This window comes from Salvia splendens, chromosome 2 (genome assembly GCF_004379255.2).
Source record: "Salvia splendens isolate huo1 chromosome 2, SspV2, whole genome shotgun sequence".
Classification (NCBI taxonomy): domain Eukaryota; kingdom Viridiplantae; phylum Streptophyta; class Magnoliopsida; order Lamiales; family Lamiaceae; genus Salvia; species Salvia splendens.
Window position 1 is genome coordinate 18,120,913 of NC_056033.1, and position 25,542 is coordinate 18,146,454.

The 25,542-nt window shown below is 39.4% G+C and overlaps 2 protein-coding genes across 6 annotated transcripts; both read left to right on the forward strand.

Moving 5' to 3' along the window:
• Positions 1-4,554: 4,554 nt before the first annotated feature.
• On the forward strand, positions 4,555-5,064 carry LOC121775255. Its single transcript, XM_042172307.1, has one exon. It carries the CDS (start codon positions 4,555-4,557, stop codon positions 5,062-5,064), a length of 510 nt encoding a protein of 169 aa, XP_042028241.1.
• A 5,556-nt stretch (positions 5,065-10,620) lies between these two features.
• Positions 10,621-25,055, forward strand: LOC121790538 (ABC transporter G family member 15-like). 5 transcript variants are annotated; one of them, XM_042188736.1, is made up of 10 exons: positions 10,621-11,031; positions 12,879-13,073; positions 15,623-15,702; positions 21,323-21,784; positions 22,731-22,853; positions 22,948-23,079; positions 23,146-23,439; positions 23,552-23,821; positions 23,900-24,007; positions 24,599-25,055. In XM_042188736.1, the coding sequence occupies exons 1-10, from the start codon at positions 10,770-10,772 to the stop codon at positions 24,941-24,943; spliced, it is 2,271 nt and encodes a 756-aa protein (XP_042044670.1). In that variant the 5' UTR covers positions 10,621-10,769; the 3' UTR covers positions 24,944-25,055. The 5 variants fall into 5 exon arrangements, with proteins under 5 accessions (XP_042044670.1, XP_042044675.1, XP_042044680.1 ...); XM_042188741.1 differs by having other exon boundaries at positions 23,155-23,439; XM_042188746.1 differs by having other exon boundaries at positions 23,167-23,439.
• The last annotated feature ends 487 nt before the right edge of the window (positions 25,056-25,542 follow it).

The following is a 25,542-nucleotide window of genomic DNA, read 5'->3' on the forward strand; positions in this document are numbered from 1 at the left end:
ATATTAATCCTAATCCATCTAGGATTTATTCTTGGAGTAAATCCATATAAATTCATAGAATTAGATAATATTATATTATAATTATTCAAATCTATCTAAGATTTATCTAGGAACAAATCCATATAAATCTATAAGATAAGAATAAAATATTATATTATCACTATCCAAATCCATCTACTATTTATCAATAAATAAATTCATATAAATTCATAGGATAAGAATAAAATAATATTATCATTATCTAAATCCAACTAGGATTCATCTAGGAATTAAATCCATAAGATATAGATAAAAATTAGATTATTATTTTCCAAATATAACTAGGATTAATCTAGGAATAAAATCCATATAAATCCATTAAATAAGGAAAGAATCTAATTAATCCATGATTTGATATTAAATCAAATCTTATATAATATATAAAATCCACAAAAGATATATTCAAATCTAATTTCATATTTATCTTGAATTATTTTCAAAATTGAATCCAAGGATTTGGAAACCTAATCAAAATTTGGAAAGCGAAGTAACGGAACGAGCGTCGCGCATAGGGTAAACCCCAATCTTGTGTCGTCGAACTCGAGTCCGGGAAACTGCTCGTGAAGGGCTCCCACTCGTCTCGTGAGCTTGTCGAGCCTGACGTCTCCGACGCTACTGCATCGGCGTGGCTCCAGCCGCTGCTGCCCCGAACTCCACTGCCATCGTGCTTGCAGATCGCCGCTGCAATCGTGCAGCTGTGTCGCTGCTCTCGCTGCAGCGTTCGGGCTGTCGTGACTGCACCTGCTGTGCCGCGTCGCGCAAACTGCCCAGCCTGCCGTCGATCGAACTGCCGCCTTGCTGCTGCAGCGTCACTGCAGTTGCCGCCTGATTACCGCTGCTGCGTCATCGTCGCTACTGTGACGCCGTCGTCTCTGCAGCCACCGGCGCTGCGCTGCGTGATGCCGTCGCTATCGCGACGTCGTCTTCGCAGCTGCCAGCCGTTTTCTGTCGCACCGCTCCCAGGCTTGGCCAATTAGTTGGCCATGGGAGACGAACGAATTGATTCGAAGTATTAATTTGATTTAGGGACAATTAAAACATCAAGTCAACGTAATGATTACTAATGTTAAACATTGATAATAATATTACAACATTAACACAATCAATTCGAATTGATTCTCCGTCAAAAGTGTACCACACAATTTATCACGAACGAAGAAACTCATGCATTCAAACAATTCACGTAACATAAAATTAATCCACATAATCAGAGCTAAAAATTGGCTCTGATACCAATTATTGGGGTTTGGAGCCTCTTGCACAGTGGAAGACTTCTACAAAATAAATAAATCAGACGTATGATCTATTTGACAGATTATGAGATTAATCTATTCACATGTTAACATAGAATTGCATGCTAGAACACAAATAATTCATGCTTAAAGAATATAAATCCTAAATCATGAATTCTACGGTTTAGAGTTACCGATTTGATTCTCCAAAGAATCGTCGATTGCTCGCGCCTTCTCCACGATGATCTTCAATACTAGACCACAGATCTTCTGACTGGTGTCCCGAACTGTATTCCGACATCAGGGTGGGCTGATCTTTTCAAAACACTAGGACTCAAATAAAGAAGACAGAACTTTCTCCCGGAGGAGGAGAGAGAATTTTCGAGCTCCTCTCAAAATAGAGGGGGACGAAATTTTTCACTCTTAAAATTCTTATTTTTTTCTGTCTCCTTTATTCTCCTATTTATAATAGTTCATATTGGGCCCAGTCAGGGATCTATGGAAGGTTTTGGATATGGGTTCCCCCAATTAGCTTTTTACTGATTAAATTGAACCCACAATTTAATACAAGCTTATATTGGAATATTACGAGCAGCCACTACAGAGGTAATATTGAACTCCTTTTCCAAATCCGAAATTATAAGTATTCTGGGTTTCCATTTTGTTTATTATTTATTTCCCGCGCTTAAGATATAAATGTCCATTAATTAATTAAAGTCTGCTATGGACTTAATTAATTAACATCTTATTAATTCCAAGAGTAGACTTAGCAAGAAACATTTATTTATTATTCATAGAGTAATAAAACTCCAACTGACCAGTTTCCGAATAATAAAACCTTGTTCAAATTCCTCTTGAGGACATTATCAAACGAGACTCACCTCACGCACGATTCAACATAATAGCAATCCTAGCACCGCTAGATAATGATCACCACTACCCAATATACCCGGATCGTTGGGTGACGAAAAACCCGCACATTTGGTAAGTCAAAGTAGTAGATACTCAATATCGTATGCTCAATGCTAACGTACATTGATTAAGAAATAGATATTTATCAAGACCTAGTCTTTCAGTATATAGCATAAAGACACGTCTTGCTGTTAGATCCATTCAGTGCTATACCACACCAACGTCATCTTATTTCAATAAGGCTTAGAAATAATCGGACTGACATTGCAACCTTTCACGATAGGTAGCCAAAGCCTATCTAGGTTGTGAAATTCTTTTTTTCTTTTGCAAAGCATTGCTTAGAACCGACTGTAGTACCTTAAAGTGAGCGCAGCCCACGACCAGTCTACTAAGCAAAAGACTTAGGCTTTGTTTACTTCTTATGCATTTAAATGTTTATAAAACATCTTATAAACGCACAAGCAAACACAATGTAATAATACATTGATTCTATTCGTGCAAACTGCTCGAATGATACTAAATCGGGTCAAAAGTGGATTGTAGAGTTTTTCCGTACACAAGCAAGATTCTATTCGTGCGAACTCGATTCTGTTCGTGCGAACTCGCTCGAAACATGCTTTTCAGTATACTAAACCTAACACTCTCCCCGACCCTCTTCATCCTTGCAGCTAATTACTTATAGAGACGCTTGGATAATTTGATCATCGGGAGAAAGGAGATGAAATTTGCCACGACGCTGCACAACCTTGAAGTGCCACATCTGGCCTACGCGGATGACGTGATTGTGTTCACACAAGAAAAACAAGAATCTCTTCTGGAGTTTGTGGAGTGCCTCAGCCACTACGCAGCGGTTTCAAGCCAAAAGATAAACATGGACAAAAGCCAGTTCTTCATCGACGAGAAGCATGCAGATTGGGCTCCGCAAATTGAAGGTACTGGCGGATTCCTGCAAGGAGCCTTCCCTTTCACCTATCTTGGAGTCCCAATCTTCAAAGACATGAAGAAATCGGATATGTTCCTCTTCTTAAGAGAAAAAATTTTAGCTCGAATTCACTCATGGTCGAACAAATTTCTCTCCTTTGGAGGACGGCTCACTCTGATCAAGAGCACGCTTGGTGCAATCCCTCTTCATGTTTTACAGGTTATAGAACCCACTAAGGAGGCAATGAAACAGATGGAAAGCTTGATCGCTAGATTCTTCTGGGGATCAACGCAAGACAAAAAAGCTACGCACTGGATTAGTTGGAAGCAAACGTGCACACCCTTCGAAGAGGGTGGACTGGGGATCTGGAAGTTTGAGGATATGGTGGAGGCATTTGGAATGAAACTATGGGTTAGATTTCGAGAACAAAATTCACTCTGTGCAAGGTTCATGATGCAAAAATACTGCCGCAAGACGGCCCCATCGAAAGCCCCCTGCTCGGGAAGACAGAGCACCACATGGAAAAGAATGGCTCGAGCGGGGAACAAGATTCATAAGCTATTACACTGGACCTTGGGAGACGGGGAAATACACTTCTGGGAAGATATCTGGTGGGGGGACAAATTGCTCAGTGAGATGTGCAACCCGGGAGTGAACCTCCCTAACCACAAGGTGAAAGAATTTTGGCTAAACGGGGTATGGAACATCCCCCTTCTCACAGAAATTCTGGAACCTCTTGGTGTTCTCAGTGAAGCCCTAGGGGAGATTGTGAAGGTACCTATTGAGGCAGGAGGCAAGGACACGCTTAGATGGGCTAATACATCGCATGGAGAATTTACTACTAGCACGGCATGGGAATTAAGTAGAAGTCGTCAACCGCCATCAACGGTACTCAAGCTGACTTGGAGTGAACATATACTGCCTTCTATCTCAATATTCATATGGAGACTACTAGCCAATCGCATCCCGGTTGATGCTAAGCTCCAGTGGAGGAAGATCAACCTTGCATTTAAATGCAGGTGCTGCCGGACCCCGGATATTGAAATAAGAGAACAACTTTTTTTGCGCGGAGAGGTAGCATGCGAGGTCTGGGTGGAAGCCGCGGCATGGTTTCCTAATCTCCCTAAATGGAACTTTGCAATCTCAAATCTAGAGGTTCGGATCAGCTTCTGGTACAGACGGCTCTGTCAAGCAGATAAACCGCATGTTAGTGCAATCATTCCATGCCTTATATTGTGGTTCCTCTAATCGGAAAGAAACAACGCCATTCACCAGAACACGAACTTTAATACGGGAAGTGTGTTCAATCGAGTCAAAGTGCACCTTCTACAACTCATCACAGCTGGGAAACTCAATAAAGAGCAGTGGAAAGGATGCGATAACATTGAAGCCTTTAACACTTCTTCTTAGAGGGTGAGCCCCCGTAAGCAAATCATACAAGTGCGATGGATGCCGCCAGACGCAAACTGGATCAAGCTAAACACAGCTGGATTTTGGAGGGACACCGAAGCTGGTGCAGGAGGCGTGATCCGAGACAAAGAAGGTAATATTATCCAAGGGACCATGGCTAGAATCACAGCCACCTCGACACTCGATGCAGAGCTCCAAGCGCTAGTGATTGGCGTTGATGCAGCAAGAGAGCACGACATACGCATTTGGATCGAGATGGATAATAAGGAGGTCGTCACTTTGTTGAATGCCAAAAGATTCGGTGCAGCTGCCCTGAGACACCTGGTAACGGCCATCCGCAACAGAATAAAACAGGTGGAGGTAAGGATCACACATATCCGCTCACAAGGGAATAGGGTGGCAGAGTTTCTGGCTCGTCATGGAAGCTTGGAAAGGAAGGGTAGTATGTTTAACCAAGGTTCCGCCCCTGCAAGGGCGAAGGCATTAGCCAGGATGGACCAACTTGGCATGCCAAGTTTCTGCCTCCGAGAGCAAAGTTATCATCGATAAACGAGGTTTTGATGCTCCAAGTCATATGGAGGAAGAGTAGGTTAAGTTGTCGATATCACATTTATTTTGAAACAGGAAGAAAGTAGAATGGTGTCCCATCCATTGTTGGGATGGTGACCCCAAGCTACTCTCTTCTTTTGATGTTGAGTATGTCACTTTTAGGCATGGCTCATGTTTGTAATTAACTGAGTTGATGATATATAGGGATGAGGGATCCGCGAACCCTCCACCTCGAAGGTGTTAAAAAAAACATTTCTCGGTTTTCACTCCTTAGTTGGAAATTGGAATATTAGTAATGTTAAATACTAATGCAATTAATTTTCAAAGAGTACACGTATTGTCAAAGAAAAGAAAAATATGCAGTGTTACGTTTAGATTTTTGTTTAGTTGACATAAAATTTCAAATTGATTACTTAGTTTTGATTTATTATAAAGAATTAATTTTACCTACTTTTAGCTACGTAATGTAACATTTTGATTTTTGTATTGAATTAGTTGTATATAACTTATTAATGTATTTACAATATTTATTTGCTGAAATAAAGAAGTTGGTTAAAATAAAGATTCTTATATTAATGAAGTTGTCCTATAAAAACATTTTACATTTCTCATTTCACATTTGTTGTTAGAGAGTCGTCCAAATTCTCAATATAAAATTATCTCGCTCCTAATTCTCTCTCTCCATGATGCAGCTAAAAATATATATACCTCCCTCCTTTTCCACAGTATAGATACATGTATAAAATTATTTGACAAGGGAAGAGATAGAAGAGAGAAGGTGCTTAGAGCATCCACTATAGGAGAGAATGGGGCGGACGAAAATTTGGGGCTATTGTGGGGCGGTCTATAGTGCAGCAAACGTCCGCCCCGTGGCGGACAAGAAAAATGGGGCGAGGGTGGGGCGGTAGAGGCATCGCCTCTTACGGGGCGATCGCGGGGCGATGGTGGGGCCGCGGGGCGAAATGGGGCAATGGGTGGGGCGGTCTATAGTGGGGCGACGGGCTATGCACGTCCGCCCCCTTTGATTAATTTTTTTTTTAATTTTTTCGAAAATTACATATATAAATACTCCTCCTCCACCATCCATTTTTACACACTTTCACACACTTCATTTTCACACATCACTATCTACACTTTCACTCTAAAAAAAATGCACGGTGGAGACGACGAATCCCCCGGCTCGCACGAATCGGGATATGGTGGCAATCCTTCCCAGCCGTCGGGATATGGCGGCGTACCGTCGGGATATGGTGGCGTCGCGTCGGGATATGGCGGCTTTCCGTCTCAGCCATGGAGTTGGAATCAACCTCCCCCGGCATTGGCCTCGAGTCCAACTCCGCCACCATCTCAGCCTTGGAGGTCTTCTCCCACCCAACCTTTGCCGAGGAATCTGAGCCGCTCAGCGTTTGGAGATTACAGACCCAACCTCGACTCGCTTAACCATCCCCGTCCGGAGACCCCTTTCCAATCCAGTCAATCTCCTTTCACCGATGCAGATCAAGACGCATTGGATACGATGATGGATCTGCTCAGTTCCGGCGTACCGGATACGCCCGTTACGACGAGAGTCGGAGGGTCCCAACGCGGTGGCGGTGGCGGTGGAGGATCGGGCAATGTCAGCGGAGCCGGCGGATCGGGCAGCGGCGTCAGCTCCGGTGGCGGTTCGCAAAGCGGCTCAGTTCAAGTCGGAAAAAAAAAAGCCCATCCACTACACCAAAGCGGAGTCCGTTGCTGTGGCGAGGGCGTGGGATGCCGCCACATCAGACTCCATATTGGGCACCGATCAGACCGAGTTTAGCTTTTGGAAGCGCGTCATGCAGGCGTACAACGAGTTCAAACCTCGCGACTCCCACCCGCGTGACGGGGAACAGCTCCGCAAGAAGTGGTCTAGGATTCTGCCGGCGACCCGGCGGTTCGCGGGCATATACCAGAACAACCTGCTCCATGCGGAGAGTGGCCGCAGCGAGGCTGACGTGAAAGAACTTTCGATGGAGCAATACCGCACGCTCGACAATTCGAAGTTCACAATGTGGGAGGAGTTTCTAGTTCTCCAGGACTGCCCAAAATTCAAGGCCATCTGTGCCCAAGAGCAGAGTCCGGCGACGAAGCGGACAAGACACAACATTGTCGACCCGTACATCAAGAATATATACTCCGACCTCATACGTCGGATCCAGCGCCGTCTGCGCTTGGCTGATGAGGGTCCTGGGGCAGTGGATGCCGGCGGCAACGAGGGAGACGTTGAAGGCGATGGAGAAGGCGACGGAGATGAGGAAGAGGAATCGGACGACTCCACCGATTAGACGGTGGTGGCGTTTTTATTTGTAATTTTTTTTTACGTTCGTTGTATAATTTTACCTTTGACAATACAACGAATATTCGGTCTCAATTACCTCGTTTTGTAAATATTTCAATTCAGCTAATTTAAAAACTTCAACGAAAAAAGTAAAATAAAAATTGGTTATAAAATTTTGGGGCTATTGGAAGTGTCCGCCTATAGTGAGGCAGTGGAGGAAAAAATTGGGGCTATGGATAAAAAAGTGGGGCTGTGGACAAAAAAATGGGGCGGGGCGATTGAAAGCATCCGCCTATAGTGGATTACTACATAATTAAAAGAGAGATAGAGAGAGAGAAATACAAAGGGACACATCTATGACACCACCTACACCAAATAATAATGACCTGACTGAAAAGTAAATATATTAAAAAGACAAAAATGCCCAAATTCTAAAAAAACCCTCAAAAGGGAATTTTTATAACAAAAAATGCTAAAAGGATCAATTTTGAGATAAAGGCTTAGTCCAGAGTTGTTTGAGATATTTTTAAGTCCAGGGACTATAGGCGAGATAAACCCATAATCCAGGGACTATTTTCGAAGTTCACTCTAAAACATAAAATATCATAAGACAAATCATAAAAAGCTAAATTTTACATTGAATAAAACCATCACAATTCACCAACACAATAATATAGAGTAAATAAATACAACATAAAAATTGCAGAAATCCTAAATAATTAAATTTCACATCCAATACAAACAAAAAAAAATCACAAATCACCAACCCATTAAAAATTCTCCGTCAATAGCATAAGCAATTAACTAATTCATGAAGAAATAACATAATATCAATAATTTGATAAAATAATAGCAATATAATTATGATGGACTGAGGTTATTATACCTCGTTTGTTGAGATTTGCAGTGGAAGATTCGCAAAATAAATAAATCCACAGAAAGAATCTATTTTGGTGATTGTACAATTAATTTATTAGTTTATAAAATCACATATAGCATACTAAGAATACATTTAATCCATGCGTATCAAATTATATCTTAAATTATGAATTCTATGGTTATGAATGTTTAATGTTTATGATTCTCCAAATAATTGAAGATGGACTGCGGAACTCAAATATAATGTTTGTGTGGACAAAACTAGTTGTGTGTAGGGCTTGATCTAGAGATGAAACAAAACACAAGTGTTTGTGTGTAAGAGAGATTTGAAAATCCATTGTAGGAGAACTAGGGTTGTCTCTTGTCCAGTCACCTATTTATATAATTATGATTGACTCGATTAGATATTAATGGAGGTTAGACTAGATTCACTTTTTGTATTTAAAAACACAAAAAGAGACGACTTATGCTATGTCAACATGGTACATTCTGCTTTCTCATGGTTATTTTGTTGCAGAAATGTTAGAATATGCAAAAGAACGGCACAATCATTTTAATTTATTTGATTTTCAATAATATGCCTCGTATTTTTCTGTTAGTTAGCTTTTTTTACTTTTCAGTTGTTGCCTAATAATTCACAAACACTCACAAGCATGGATCGGCATAAATTTACTTCTTGGATTTTTTTTTTAATATATTTTGAATGTTTTTTTATCACCTTTCATAGATTGAGTTTAACTCGTCCATTTACATACTTTCATAGATTCGTCATTCGTTGTACCTTGTTCAAGTAGCTGACATTTGCTCGACCAAGCACGAGTTTACTAAGTCAAGAATAATTTGATCGACTAACAAAAGTTCCCTTGCTCAAGTTATCCACAAGGGCTACCTTGACGAGCTTATTTACTTTTGTATTTAGAATATTTCGATCTATTTACTTCCATTCGTAGTTTAGTTTAGCTTGAGTAGTTTACTTGCTTTCTTATACTCATTCCGTCCCATTGAAATAAGTCCAATTTCTTTTTTCGTCCGTCCCATAGAAATAATGCATATTCATTTATGGAAACTTTTTATCCTTCTCTTTTACTTTATTATTTATGGGTTCGACCATCCACTACATTATTTCAATTATTTTTCCTCTTTCTTTCTTATTTTATCAATTATGCATTAAAATTTGTGTCATCCATAAATGACTTATATCTATGAGAAAGATAGAGTTTTAGACTATCATAGATAGAAACTAAATGTGGATGCATGTTAGTTTGTTAAGCATTTATTGCTTTATGTTTACATTTTAGTCTAGTTTAATTATAATTCTCAAATTTTAGGACTTAAGCAACCTGACTTTCTTACTCACCAAACAAACCCTGGAAACTAAAAGTGCTAAACTAATATTAAAGGCCTAATTCTCGAGGGTTTGACAACTCACCTTACCATTGTGCTAGACTAGATTAAGTCATTAGGCATTGGAATAAAACACTTGTTTGGCCTAGGCTCGACGACAATTGAACCTTTTATGATTTATATTTTGATTTTTCTAGTTTAACTTTTATAATCGAATGTCAATTTTATAATTCAATTACTGAAGAGTACATGAAATCAGTGTCATTCTCATGTTCGATTGATTAAACCTTGTTTCCCACATGCAATCTTTATCTATTTTTAATTAATTCAATTTATTTAGTTATAACAAACCTTAAAAATCTTTGGTTTGGATAGTATAAGATGTCAAATTTGCAGTACTTAGTAAAAAAATTGCATTAACCATAAATAAAAAAGAATTACCAGATGAAATTATAAAAAAAATTATTGATGGTGGAAGATAATAGTGTGCCCATTATTGGCAAGTGAGACATGTTGTATTTCACCCATAATGGGCAGTTAAAACTTCTAGATCAGCCTATTAGTCTATATTCATCAATTTGTATGCACATTCAACTATTCATCATTCCTATAGTCCTTTATTTAAAATAATTATGAATTTACTAATTTTCATTTCCGTAACTTGTATCACAAAAATATATCGATTTTTAAATTTCTTGGACACGGATATGGTAAAAAAGGATGATTGATTTAAATTTTCACCACCACACTTCACAAAAATTCACACAAAACTTGTTTCTTTTACTTTTTTTCAGTTGGAAGCTGAAGTGATTAATAGTTATTGCCAACCATTTATCGATTGCTGCGCAAAATCATAAATAGGTGCAGCTGTATTTAATCTGCCCCACTGGGTAAGTGGAAGAAATTGAGAGGTGCAATTCCATTGTCATTGATTGGGCCCCACCTGCATTCAATTTTTTTAGTAATTTTATTTTTCTTAGCCATGCAACTCCTATATCTAAATCCAATGATTGCCTAACTCACAACATGAAGCAAAAACTTCCATTTCAAGAGAAAAAGAAAATTCCAACAAAAAGGAAAGGAATGGAAAAATAGAAAAACTTCTTGTTTAGTGAAAATCCAAGAAGTACTTATTTAGATCATCTCCCTATATATTTATATATACTTCATAAAAAATATTCCGACGATGGAAATTGAGGTGGCGGGAGGTGGCGCGGCCGCTTCTAGAGGTGGATCTGGTGGAAGCGATGTGGAAATGGGGCGGAGACGGGGAGGCAATGAGGCGTGTTTGGTATGGCGGGATTTGACGGTGATGTTGCCGAATTTTGGGCAAGGGCCGGTGAAGAAGTTGCTTAATGGGCTAAATGGCTACGCCGAACCGGGTCGGACCATGGCCATTATGGGGCCATCCGGATCAGGGAAATCCACCCTTCTTGACTCATTAGCAGGTAAGTATCTTATTTCTTCTCCCTACATCTTTATCTTGAATGCTAACATATTTTAAAACCATATATATATATATATATAGGATTGTATTCAAATCATTTTTTCATATTTTCTCCTATTTCCTTCTTGATCTCAGCCTCACGATTTTGTCATCCGACGGTTAGATTGATGCCACGTGTCATTTAATAATGCAGATTTTCAGTTAAATAATGCACACCGACTAATAATGTACCGTTATAGTGTAATAATACAGATTTTCAGCTGAATAATGCACACCGACTAATAATGCACCATTATAGTGTAATAATGCATATCATCTGGACCGTTGATGAATGAGATCTAACGGTCCAGATTAAGAAGGAACTTAAATCTAAGGGGAGAAAAGGAGTTTAACACTACCATATATATATATATATAAAAGTTAAACCATCTCTCGTCTTGATTAGAAATGAGGTTTTGCTATGGTATATATACTCCAATTAATGGTCTTCTCAATGTGACTTCTTCATCTTCTAATTTTGATATTAATGGTGTGTTCAATATTCATATTTGCTATTGATATAAGTTAGCTATAAGAATTAAAAGGATTGATAGTGAAACATATATATGATCCAAATCACCTAATACAGTCTCTAATATGAGTACGGTTAACCATATTAATTTGCTAATTTATTAATATTGGTCGGCATCATAAAATATATAAATTTCTGATTTAATATTAAATGCTTGATTTATAGTATCAAATATCAATAGGATTTTGTGATTTAAATGCCAACAACTGATATTAATAAATCATTGAACTATAATATAGTTTTCAGTTCTCATTACAATGGGGTTCTTATTTGATAACTACTCCCTTCGTCCGCCATTAGGAGTCTCACTCCATGGCGACACGAGTTTTAAGAAATATTAAAAAAAGTGAGTAGAAAAAAGTTAGTGGAATATAAGTCACACTTGTATATATTAGTTTTAAATGAAATGTGAGTGGAATGAGTTAGTGGAAAATAGGACCCTATTACCATTTATGGTAAAAGTGAACCGGAACTCCCATTCACGGACGGACTAAAATAGAAAAATATGACTCCTATTCGCTGACGGGGAGAGTATCTTTTTATCTTCATAAATATAAAAAATATCACATCCATCCTTTAAAAATAAAAACTATTTTCATTTTGATATGTTTTTTAAATTAGAATATTTTTATACTTTGAAACAATTTTCGTTTTAATAAGATGGTTTTTTTACTAATAATATTTTAATCATTTTTTATCTTGCCTTCCAAATTAAAATTTGTGTTGTTCGAAAAGTTTAAAATAGATATTTTATGAATTCGTTTTTAAGGAGTTTGTGTTATTTTTTGTGGTTAGTTATTGGTGCTCCTTTCAACATGATTTGGTTTCTCTTTTAGTAGGTTTAATAAATGCTCAATTTAACAATCATAAATGGCTCGAACCAACTTTTTTCTGTACAATTAAGGTGAGTTGTGTGTTTGTCAAAACAAAGTCAAGCAGCTAGATCTGCTTCGGATAAAATATTATTATTATTATATTCAATCAGATGTACTAAAATATTTGTATTGTTATACTATATGGTTAGTATAGTGAGATTAAGTATACTAGAATTAAGTTTTGTAATGTATATAAAATAATCATTGTTCTTTTAATCAAACATTCGAGATTTATTTTGTGTCACTAGATAGAACTATGTAAAAAACAGATTTTCTTTAACCCCACAATTTGGAATATTCCTTTCCATCTTCATAGTTAAACAAAACATAATCTTTTCTAATCCAAAATAAAAGGGATATAATATAAGCTTCTATTAATTAATGAAATATTGACCGATGTAGGATTCATAAATAAAAGCATACACATGACCAACGGGTTGCAGCGCAATTGGCAGTGCGGAGCTGTGATGATCTTAAGGTCACGGGTTCAAACCCCGCCACCCGCGGGGAGACTTTCGGCCTTAATCCGCAAGCCCGGTCAAGCAGGATTAGTCGAACTCCGCCGGATTAGTCGGATTCTGCAAAAAGGCGAATTCGGTACACCGTGATTAAACAAAAAAAACATACACATTGAGAATGAAATTAATAGGGTAGGAAGAGTAGTTAAAGTGGATAGCCTTAGTAAATGAGGATAAGCCAACTGTCCTCTTGTATATGACTCAATTCATAGTCTTACGTTACCACTGTTTTTTATATTTAATTTTCGTCGACCAAATTGGAAAGCATTTAAGGGTTTTCAAATTTAATTTTCAAAATGTAAAATGGCTTAACGAATGATTTTGAACTTTTAAAACAATACTTGGTAAATTAATAAACTATCAAAATAGTGGGACAGTAGATCCTAATTGAAAAACAAAAGATCCTTAAATCTTAGCTAAGATCGAAACAAATAAAAACTCAGCACTAATTTTAAAAGAAAGGGTAATGAAAAAAATAAACCTACATGGATACAATTCAACTATCTTGGAAGGGGAGTACAAAATAGTGTACAATACTTGAATTTAACACAACCATAGGCAATGAATGGACTATCACACATGGTTTTTTCTCTTTTTTTTTCTATAGTTAATTTTGTCACATTTATTCGAAATCATTATTAGCCCTTACAAAATAAAGACAAGTGAAGACCCATTGTTGGATTACCACAGAGGCTGGAATTAGAGAAAGAAATGAAGAAACAAGGTTGCAAAAGATTTGATAGAGAAAGGAAGAAAATGTTGGTGTAAAAAATACAATTTTTATAAAAAATATCTTATGAATGTATTGCACTTGTTTATGAAATATGTTGATGATATGACCTTTTATATAAAAAGATTAACGCTCATATGTTACACAAATATAAAAAGAAAAAAATAGGAATAATAGATTAGAAAATTATGTGCAATGACAAAAAAAAAGTGTAACTAGTTTGGGAACATTAAACGTCTACAAAGTCTATATTAGGGCATCCGCAATGGGCGGACGATGGCACGCCCGATGGCGCGCATCGTCCGCGCCATCCATCGTCCGCACCCATTGCGGGTGCGCGCCATAGGGCGCGGACGATAGTCGCGCCCTATACTTCGGTCGCGGAGGATAGCGCGGATGATGGCTATCGTCCGCCCCATTGTGGAGGTCGCGGACGATCAACCGCGGACGATGGCACGCGGTTTCGTTTTTTTATAAATACCGTTCATTTGTAACATTTCATTTCACTCGATTTCATTTTCGAAACTTACAATTACATAATTACTACGAAATGGATTCAAGCCCCAATAGTCCTACGTTTAGCGCAGGGGCGCATTGGCCGGGTACAGAACCCGGTGATTATCGTTCGTTCGACACCAACGCCCATTACGATCCCGATTTCAGTACGGAATCGTATGGGTTGTCTGACATGGAGCCGTCTCCGCACCGCCCAACCGCAGCGGCCGATCCCGACCCCGCCGCGACCGCTTCCGCCCCAGCCAGAAAGAAGCGGAACCGGCAGCGGGCGCAGAAGTTGCCGCCTCCCGGTGATTGCGATGAGTACGCCCCCGGCCGTATGAACTACAACGACGACGAAACTCTCACCTTGGCCCGGTGTTGGGTAGATATATCGGAAGATCCGATATTCGCGAACAACCAGCGACAGATCGCATACTGGGAACGCATCGCGGACCTCTACAATTCGGTGAAGCCGCCGACCGCATACAAGCGCAAGCGTGAGCAACTCCGCAAGCACTGGGATCAAGTCAAGAAGCAGGTGAACTTGTACGCGGCGGAGTTCGAGAAGTTCACACGGTCACAGGGGAGCGGCGAGAGCGCGAGCGACGTGCGCGGTAAAGCGCTGTTGTCGTACCGGTCGATGTACGGCGACTTCAAGCACGAGGCCATCTGGGCGCTCTTGAGGGACAAGCAGAAGTTCCAAGGTGGAATTCTGCACACTGGTGCGCCGAAGAGGACGAAGACCACTGAAGGTGGTGATTACACGAGCAGCGGCAGCGGCAACCACCCGGTTGACCTCAACCGGACGTACGTGGATGAAGGGAGTTCCGGCACACCGGTGTCCTTCCGGCGTCCTCCCGGCGTCAAGGCTGCGAAGGCCAAGGGGAAGGCGACCGCGACCTCATCATCGACCGCTGCAACCCAAGCTCCGGTCCCGGTAGAGCTCCCGACCCAGACGGCCACCGCGTTTGAGTCGTTAGCAACAACGTCGATGGCAAGGTCGATGTTGCAGACGCACAGGGCCCTCAAGAAGTGTACCGACCCCGACGAAGCCGAATATCTCCGGGCGTTACTCGATGAGCTGCGTCGGAAGTTGGGAATTGGTCCTACTTAGTTTTTTTTATTAGTTCAATTATGTAACTTTTTTTTATTAAAACTTCGCCGTTTGTTATTTAGATCGTTTTTTATTTACTCGTTACTTGTTATTTGAAAACAGTTAAATTAATTAAACAAAACAATAAAATGATGATGTGGCGCGCCATAGGGCGCACCTTAGGGCGCGCCTTAGGGCGCCCCACTGCAGGTGGGGAGGTAGGAGGATAAAACTGCTGACGTGACGCGCCATAGGGCACGCCTTAGGGCGCCCCATTGCTAATGCTCTTACCTTCATTTGGCCACAGGTAGATTATCGAGGAATGTTGTGATGATGGGAGATATACTGCTCAACGGCAAGAAGCGGCGGCACGGATACGGCGTCGTTGTAAGTTTCCTTGTATTTTCATTCTCTCAGTCCCATTAGCTCAGCTGTCATAATTTTTTTGGACACAAAGTTTTTAAATAGTAATTAAATAAGGAGAGAATATAGTATGAGTGTGAAATTTATAGCGAGAAAAATTAGGAGAGATGATAAAGTAAAAAGAGAGATAAATGATTTCTTTTTTGCCATAAAAATGTAAGTTAAATGTGTAATTTTACAGTGGAACGACCCAAAAATGAATAAGCCTCATTTATTATTTATAATAGGACGGAGGGAGTACTAATTATTAAACATGAATATCTAATAGGAAAAGAGCTATTCTGATTTAGCAAGTGAATATAATAATGTACTCCCTCCGTTCCTTAAAATTTGTCACACTTTGACCGGGCATGAATTTTTAGGAAATGTAATGGAAATTGAGTTGAAAAAGTTAGTGAAAAGTAGGTCCTATATTTATGTATTAGTTTTATAATAAAATATGAGTTGAAATGAGTTAGTGAATGTGATGATCGATATTGATGAACAAGTATTGTGATGAACTAATCTCAAGAACACGATTCAATGGAAGGAAACCTTTTATTCAAGAGAGAGAGATCGAAGATACAAAAGTGTGTTACGATTTGAAAAACCGGTTTTGCCTCCATTTAACTAACACTCAAAATCTACCCACCAAAACAAATTCAACGGATGTCATTTAAGCTAACTAACTAATCACATCCGACGGCTCATGTTTGTCTATGCATTAGTTCACAACAACAGGTAACACAAAGCTCGATTAAGCTCTGGATTGCAAGCTACAATCAATAATCCAACAATCTCCACCTTGATTGAATGAAGCTCAATCTGCCTTCAACTTGCAGACACTCACCAAAGTCTTGCACTTCTCAAACTTATCTTTGTGCAACGCCTTAGTTAACATATCAGCTGGATTGTCATCCGTATGTACTTTAAAAACCTTCACTTCACCCATTTCTATGCCCTCTCTAATGAAGTGTAGACGAACATCAATGTGTTTGCTTCTTTCATGATAAACCTTGTGCTTCGCCAAACACAATGCAATATTATTGTCACAGCCTATTGAAATTGCTTCCTGTTTGAAACCGAAATCGGCAGCTATTCCCTTCAACCAATAGCTCTCCTTCACTGCTGCAGTCAAGGCCATAAACTCGGCCTCTGTAGTTGATAGTGCAACTACACTCTGAAGACTCGATCTCCAACTTATTGCTGCTCCAAACATTGTGAACACATAGCTGGTTTGTGATCTCCTGTTATCAATGTTCCTAGCAAAATCAGAATCACAAAAACCCACTATCACATCACCCTTATACTCATCATCACCTCTGAACACAATACCACAATCTCCAGCCCCTTTCAGATACCTCATCACCCACTTCAGTGCCCTCCAATGCTCTCTTCCATGGTTGGCCATGTATCTGCTAATCACACTGATGGAATGAGCTATATCCGGTCTTGTTGAGATCATAGCATACATTATGCTCCCAACCATATTGGCAAATGGAATTTTCTGCATTTCAATAGCTTCATTCTCTGACTTTGGTCTCTGCTCCACAGACAGCTTAAATTGCTGAGCCAAAGGAGTTGCAGCCTCCTTGAGGTTTTTTTTTTTTTTTAAAAAAAATTAACTTCATGTATTTATATCATATATATGAAGGAGGAAATTACAAATCAACTCCTATAACAAGGAGGAAAGACAAATTACGCCACCCAAGGTTCGAACTCGAGACCTCCGGGATGGACGCGGTATCCAGCACCCTTTACCGCTAGGCCAAGGGGCTTGGATTGCAGCCTCCTTGAGGTTATCCATCTTGAACTTTCTCAAAAGCCTTGATACATAATCATACTGAGTCAGCCAAATCAGTTTCTTCTGTCTATCTCTCACAATGTTCATTCCCAATATTCTTTTGGCTGAGCCCAAATCCTTCATATCAAAAGCTGCTGTTAGATCATCCTTCACAGATTATAGCTCTTTCTTGCATGCTCCAGCTAATAACATATCATCCACATACAGTAGAAGATAAGCAACAAGCACACTATTCTTCCTCTTGATATACACACATTCATCATACAATGATTTCTCAAAACCACAGCTGATCATGTGAGTATCAGACCTCTTGTGCCACTGTCTACTTGCTTGTTTCAACCCATAAATGCTCCTTTTGAGTAAACAAACCTTCCCTTCATCTCCAGGGTTTACTAAACCCTCAGGTTGAGACATGTAAATCGTTTCTTCCAACTCACCATGCAAGAAAGCGGTTTTAACATCAAGTTGCTCCATTTCCCAATCCTTCTGTGCAACTACAACAAGCAATATCCGGATAGAAGTGTGCTTAACAACTGGAGAGAAGACCTCATTAAAATCCACACCTTGTTCTCGTGTAAATCCTCTTGCAACCAGTCGGGCTTTGAATCTGATATGGTCTCCTTGAGCTACTGATTCAATCTTTTTGTTGAAAATCCACTTACAACTCACAACCTTTCTTCCTTCCACCCTTTCAACTAGTATCCAAGTCCCATTTTTTAGAAGAGACTCTATCTCCTCCACCATAGCATGCATCCACTTATCTGACTCACTTGAGTTGATTGCTTCTCTGTAAGATGCTGGCTCACTATACTCCACCTCCTCAGCAACACAGAGAGCATAAAACAACATTTCACAGTCAGAAAACCTTGCAGGAACCTTCACATTTCTTCTCCTCACTCTATCCCTTGCAAGCTGGTAATTCTCAAGTGATTCTTGATTAGTGTCTTGACTAGTGTCTTGATGATGATCAGAGTCATTAGAGCCTTGATTCTTACTCTCATCTTCAATCTTAGATGATGTTACCACTGGCTCCACCTCAAAATCAGTAGCCAAGTTCCTCTGATCAGTCTCTGCCTTCTTTGTCAAGAATGGCATCTCAGATTCCCAGAATACAACATCTCTGCTGATTATAATCTTTGCATTCCCTGGCTCTATACACCACAGCCGGTATCCCTTCAATCCACTTTGGTAACCAAGCATTATACATCTCTGTGCCCTGGCTTCCAATTTACCAAGTCTGATGTGAGCATAGGCCTTGCAGCCAAACACTCTCAACCTGGAGTAATCACCTAATGTCTCATACCATCTGTAATCAGGGGTATCATTACCTATACTTGAAGCTGGACACATATTTAACAATTTCACAGCTATAGAAGCAACTTCAGCCCAGAACTTCTTCTTCAATCCAGCAAAAAGAAGCAAACACCTTACTCTCTCAACAATAGTCCTATTTGCCCTCTCAGCCACACTATTTTGTTGAGGGTTCATAGGAACTGTTCTATGCCGTTTGATGCCCCTACTCTTGCAATAATCATCAAACTCCCATGACAAATACTCTAAACCATTGTCTGTTCTGAGGCACTTCAACACATCCCTCTTCTCAAGCTCAACCTCAGAACACCAATCAGAGAATTTCTTAAAGGCCTCTGACTTCTCTTTGAGTACGTAGATCCAAATCTTCCTTGAGAAGTCATCAATTATTGTCATGTAGTATCTGCCACCTCCTATGGAGTTGACTTGGGCAGGCCCCCATAGATCACTATGGGCATAATCCAATGGTTGAGTAGATAAATGCTTCCCCTTTGGAAAGGATACCTTCTTTGATTTTCCAAGCACACACTCCTCACACTGTAGTGGTTGCTTATCAAGCTGTGCAGACACAACTCCCTTTCTCACAAGCTCTTTCATACTGCCCTCAGCAGGATGGCCTAGCCGCATGTGCCACAATCTCACATCTGATGTCACAGAATTCACTTGTGCCATGGGAACCTGCACTTCTGCCAGTAGATAGTACAAGCTGTCTCTTCTTTAAGCCTCCATCACCTCATTTCCCCCTTTGCTAACCACCAATCTACCCTCAGCAGATGCAAACACACATCCCTTTCTTTCAAGGAGTCCAAGGGAAATCAAATTCCTCTTCACTTGAGGAATATATCTGACATCAGTGAGAGTTCTTGTACAGCCATCATTCATCTTCAACTTCACAGAGCCAACTCCTTCAACTTGGCAAACTTGATTGTTGCCCAGAATCACCGATCCAGTGCTCTCACCAAGATCATGAAACCACATCAAGTTGGAACTCATGTGAAAGCTTCATTCAAGCTGTCAGTGGCATTCACCAACCTTTCCCCAGATTGTGCTTGCTTCTTTTTCCAAGCATAATAATCCCTCTTTAGATGTCCGGGTTTCTTGCACCAATGGCAAGATCTTTTCTCAACCCCATTATTCTGGATGTGCTTGGGAGGATAATGCTGAATGTACTTGGGAGCATCATACTCTTCCTTGAATGGCCTCTTGAACTTATGCTTCTTAACATCCAGGCTCTCTGCAATAGATGAGCTAGCCTCGTTTCCCATTCCTTCCTTGTGGAGTTCTTTAGCTCTTACAGCAGTTTGAACCTCCACATAGGTGATCGCCTTATCTCTCCCATATAGCAATGCATCACGCAATTGATCAAAAGACCTAGGAAGAGCATTTAATAACAGAATAGCCTTATCCTCATCTCCTATAACTGCATCAATATTTTCTAGATCATCTATCGATTTATTAAACTCTTCTAGCTGTTCTAACACCCCTCTATTCTCCAAGAATTTATAGGAATACAGCTTACGCTTCATATACAACCGGTTGGCCTAAGATTTCATGAGATAAAGATCCTCTAACCTGGTAAGAATGCACGTAGCTGTTGTCTCCTTTGCCACCTCCCGCAACACTTTATCGGCGAGGCACAATACAATCGTGCTGTGAGCCTTGGCTTCGATCTCGGCTTGTTTCAACAAAGCCTTCTCATCTTTTTCCTTCGGATCTTTTTGCTTCGTTTCCAAAGCCGATGCAAGCCCTTGCTGTGTCAACATTGCTCGTATTTTCATTCTCCATAACCCGAAATCATTGGTGCCGGTGAATTTCTCAGCTTCAAGTCGAGCTGCCATCTTCAAGGCTCGCGATTCAGAGAATTGCTACGATCTTTAGCTCAGAATCTTGGGAAACAACGATCGATTCCCACGGACGGCGCCAATTGTGATGATCGATATTGATGAACAAGTATTGTGATGAACTAATCTCAAGAGCACGATTCAGTGGAAGGAAACCTTTTATTCAAGAGAGAGAGATCGAAGATACAAAAGTGTGTTACGATTTGAAAAACCGGTTTTGCCTCCATTTAACTAACACTCAAAATCTAACAACCAAAACAAATCCAAACGATGTCATTTAAGCTAACTAACTAATCACATCCGACAGCTCATGTTTGTCTATATATTAGTTCACAACAACAGGTAACACAGAGCTCGATTAAGCTCTGGATTGCAAGCTACAATCAATCATCCAACAGTGAAATATATGGTCCACTATAAACAAAATGGTAAAAAGTGAAATGTGACAAATTTTATGAGATGGACGGAAATGGAAAAATGTGATGAAATTTAAGGGACGGAGGGAGTAATGAAGATTGCATTGTGTGTGTTTGTGAATGGTGACATAACGAATCATCTATCTTAGAGTTTTATGAACAACAATAACCTAAAATATATGTTCATATCATGTTTAGTTTACTTATCTTCGCTACCAAACTGCCCCGTACAGGCGTACGTGACGCAAGAAGACGTGCTAATGGGGACTCTAACAGTGAGGGAAACCATAACATACTCTGCAAATCTAAGGCTTCCAAGCTCCATGTCCAAGGAGGACATCAACGACATCATAGAAGCAACGATCATGGAAGTCGGGCTGCTCGAATGCGCCGACCGCCAGGTCGGAAACTGGCAAATGAGAGGCATCAGCGGCGGGGAGAAGAAGAGGCTCAGCATTGCCCTCGAGATCCTCGTCCGCCCCCGTCTCTTGTTTCTGGACGAGCCTACCACCGGCCTCGACAGCGCCGCCTCTTTCTTCGTCATTCAATCCATCAAGAATCTCGCCCGAGACGGGAGAACTGTCATCTCCTCCATTCATCAGCCTAGCAGCGAAGTGTTTGCCCTCTTTGATGATCTCTTTCTGCTCTCTGGTGGTGAAACCGTTTACTGCGGTGAAGCCAAGATGGCCATCAAGGTATGTACTGATTGTTGTTGCCTCACTGTAGCTAAGTCAAAAATCAAAATATTTAATTTATCTTTTTTTTACTCTCTGTGTCACTTATAAAATTTGTCACCATTTGATCCGATACGTGTTTTAAAAAATGTAATAGAAAGTGGGTTGAAAAAGTTAGTGGCATGTGCATCCTACTTTTGGCATGTGCATCCTACTTTTATATATTAATTTTATAATAAAATGTGAGTGAGAATGAATTAGTGGAATGTGGGCTCCACTACCAAAAATGGTAAAAGTGAAAGGTGATAAATTTTTAGGGACGAACGAAAATGGAAATAAGGAAAAAATTTTAGGGACGGGGGAGTATTTTCTTTCCTACTTTACGCAATGTTCTGTTCTAAATGTTAATCTACAAACTCCATCTTTCCTACTAACTACTATCTTAGTCCATGAAATAATGTTCACATTTGCTATTTTGGTCCATTCTAAAAAAAAGGTCTACATTTATTTTTTCATTTTTTTAAGTACATCCCACTTTCGACTAACTCATTACTCACATTCTAATATAAAACCAATATATATAAAGTGGGACCCGCATTCCACTCTTTTTTCAATTTTTTTACATTTCTTAAAACTCGCACCGAGTCAAAATGAGACTTTAAATCGTTGACAGAGGGAGTACCAACTATAATGTGGACCATTGGATTTCAAGATTTGATTTAACAAATAATGTCGACAGAAAATGTCATTACAATGTTAATCAGTTGATGTTTACATTGTGTTGACAGTTTCTATTGTATCCGTTGATATCAAATCTTGAAATCTAACAATCTATATAATAATTTAGAGTTTGTACAATATATAAAATTTACATTTGATTACATATGGTTCTTTATATATACTATTTTAAGAAATTGAACATCATTAAACATCTGAAAATTTGAAAAATTGTGTTTGGGTTTTGCAGTTTTTTGCTGAAGCAGGATTCCCCTGTCCAAGTCGGAGGAATCCCTCCGATCACTTCCTCCGCTGCATCAACTCGGATTTCGACGTCGTCACAGCCACGTTGAGAGGTTCACAAAGGCACCGTGTATGAATAAAAAAAATGCTATTATTAGGAGACTGCATTAACCTAAATAGTAACCATTTCTATTTAGTAAAATATGGTGTTTTGTGAATGACAGGAAACACACATGCCATCAGATCCTCTGATGAATCTTGCAACTGCTGATATCAAATCAGTACTAATTGAAAAATATAAGAAGTCGGAGTATGCTAGGAAGACGACATCGAAGGCTCGAGAGATGTCAAACTTTGTAAGAGGAGATGGGGTTTGTTTTAATGAAATATGTTTATATGTTAAAATTATGTAACGGGAAAAGGAATTGCAGGAAGGAGTGGAGATCGAAGCGATTAAGGGAAGCCATGCGAGCTGGTGGAAGCAACTCGTGACATTGACACGAAGATCGTTCGTGAATATGTGTAGAGATGTTGGGTACTATTGGTCGCGAATAGTGATATACACCATTGTCTCTGTTTGCGTTGGAACTTTGTTCTACGATGTGGGGACGAGTTATACTGCAATCTTCGCAAGGGGGGCTTGTGGGGGCTTCGTCACGGGCTTCATGACTTTTATGTCCATCGGAGGCTTCCCATCCTTCATCGAGGAGATGAAGGTACGTACAAAATTAAATAATTTCATTTATTTAATTTAGCTGACTCCTCTATAAATGAGTGGATAACGCTGAGTATCTAACACTTATATGGTTAATATGGATTGATTTGCAGATCTTCACTCGAGAGAGGATCAACGGGTATTATGGCGTGGCGGTGTTTATACTATCGAATTTCTTGGCTTCCTTCCCCTTCTTGGTTGCAGTGTCGATTATCACTGGGACGATAACGTTTTACATGGCGTTTCATGCAGAATTCTCTCGCTACGTCTTCTTCTGCCTCAATATCTTTGGAAGCATTGCTATGGTTGAGAGTGTGATGATGATTGTAGCTTCTTTGGTTCCCAACTTCTTAATGGGGATCATTTCTGGGGCTGGAGTTCTGGTAATATAATACTTCTTTCTCACTCACTCATTCATTCAAATATCAACCAAGTATTCTTAATGACTGTATATTTGTTAGGGGATCATGATGATGACAGCCGGTTTCTTTCGGCGCTTGCCAGACCTTCCCAAACCAATTTGGCGCTATCCGATATCGTATATTGGGTACGGTGCATGGGCACTTCAGGTATTTGTTACTCCTCTCAAAATACTAGTCTATCTATTAGGATAGCGAGTCCATTTAGTGGGGTAATTAGATAACTCATACAAAATGTTTCACCTTTGTTTCATATTAATACGAAAAGTTTGAAGTTTACGTAAATCATACAAAAAGTTCCATTCATGTTTCATTTTAATTCATTCCATCATATGTGTTTAAACGGCGTTAACTTTTTACGTATGTGATACACAGACCATAAAACAATGATGAAATGTTTGTACAAATATGAATGATAAAACTTTTTGTATCAACATGAAACAATATGAAACATTTCGCACTTCACATAGATAAAGATTTAACGACATCATAACAAAAATAACAGAATGTACTAATTTAAAATACGAATGAAACTTTTAATATGATTTATGTAAACTTCAAACTTTTTGTACTAATATGAAACAAAGGTGAAACACTGTCTATGAGTTGTCTATGAGTTATGCATTTACCCCCTATAAACAACACACTAGTTGCTCTTAGTCTCTTACAACCAATATGAGATAGTGAGTTCGTAACAGTATTTTATCAAGGAAGTTAGTTAATTAGTTGTGATACATGCAGGGATCATACAAGAATGACATGATTGGACTAGTATTTGATCCTCTAATACCAGGAGATCCAAAAATATCAGGGGAAGATGTGATAACAAAAATGTTTGGTGTATCACTACATCGTTCAAAGTGGTGGGATTTGGTGGCTCTATACAGCCTCATACTATGCTATCGAGTCCTCTTCTTCATCGTGCTCAAGGAGAAGGAGAGAACGGCCGAATACTTCCAGTCCATCTACGCGAAGAGGGCATTGCATCGTTTCAAGAAGAGGCCGTCGTTCAAGAGAAGAGCCTCGTCCAAGAGCCACCTCCACTCTTTGTCTTCTCAAGAAGGCCTCAACTCTCCTCTTCCTTAGCCCTCAACTTGTATCAGCTAGTTTTATCTATATTCAGCTTGTTTTTGTATCAATGAATAACCACTGAAGGGTGATTTTAATATAATCAATATAAACTTGTTTGATTTTCAAATTCAATGTTCTGTTTGGCAAGTGTATTTAAACTTTATTTATATGTTAGTTAATAAGTAATTTAAGCAATTGATGTGGTTATTCTGATCCCTTATTTATATTTGGTTCGATACGATATTGAAAATTTTGTATCGCTATTGTCTCTCGAAAATATCGATATGAAAGAATCGTTATCGTATCGAAAGTTTTGATATATACCGAATTTCGGTATACCGAATTTTTGGTATGGAAAAAAACTATACCGTTACCATATCGAAATTTCGATATATCATACCGAACTTCGGTATAACGTTCTGAACGGTTATCCAAATTTCGTACGATATACCGAAATTTTATACCATTTCGAATACTTGTATACCGAAAAATATAATTTCAAAACTGAAAAATAAAACCAAATTTAATATAATTTCAACACAATGAAATAAACATTGTTCACATCTCCATAATCAAAATCCAACACAACAAGACACCAAAAAATACCAAAGTCA

Bases quoted from the DNA above. Each gene is read 5' to 3' on its own strand.
- LOC121775255 (XM_042172307.1), top strand. From the start codon at position 4,555: ATGCCGCCAGACGCAAACTGGATCAAGCTAAACACAGCTGGATTTTGG.
- LOC121790538 (XM_042188736.1), top strand. From the start codon at position 10,770: ATGGAAATTGAGGTGGCGGGAGGTGGCGCGGCCGCTTCTAGAGGTGGA. The intron at 13,074-15,622 runs GTACACCGTGAT...ATTTGGCCACAG, and splicing joins TCTGCAAAAAGGCGAATTCG to GTAGATTATCGAGGAATGTT. The intron at 15,703-21,322 runs GTAAGTTTCCTT...TGCCCCGTACAG, and splicing joins GGCACGGATACGGCGTCGTT to GCGTACGTGACGCAAGAAGA.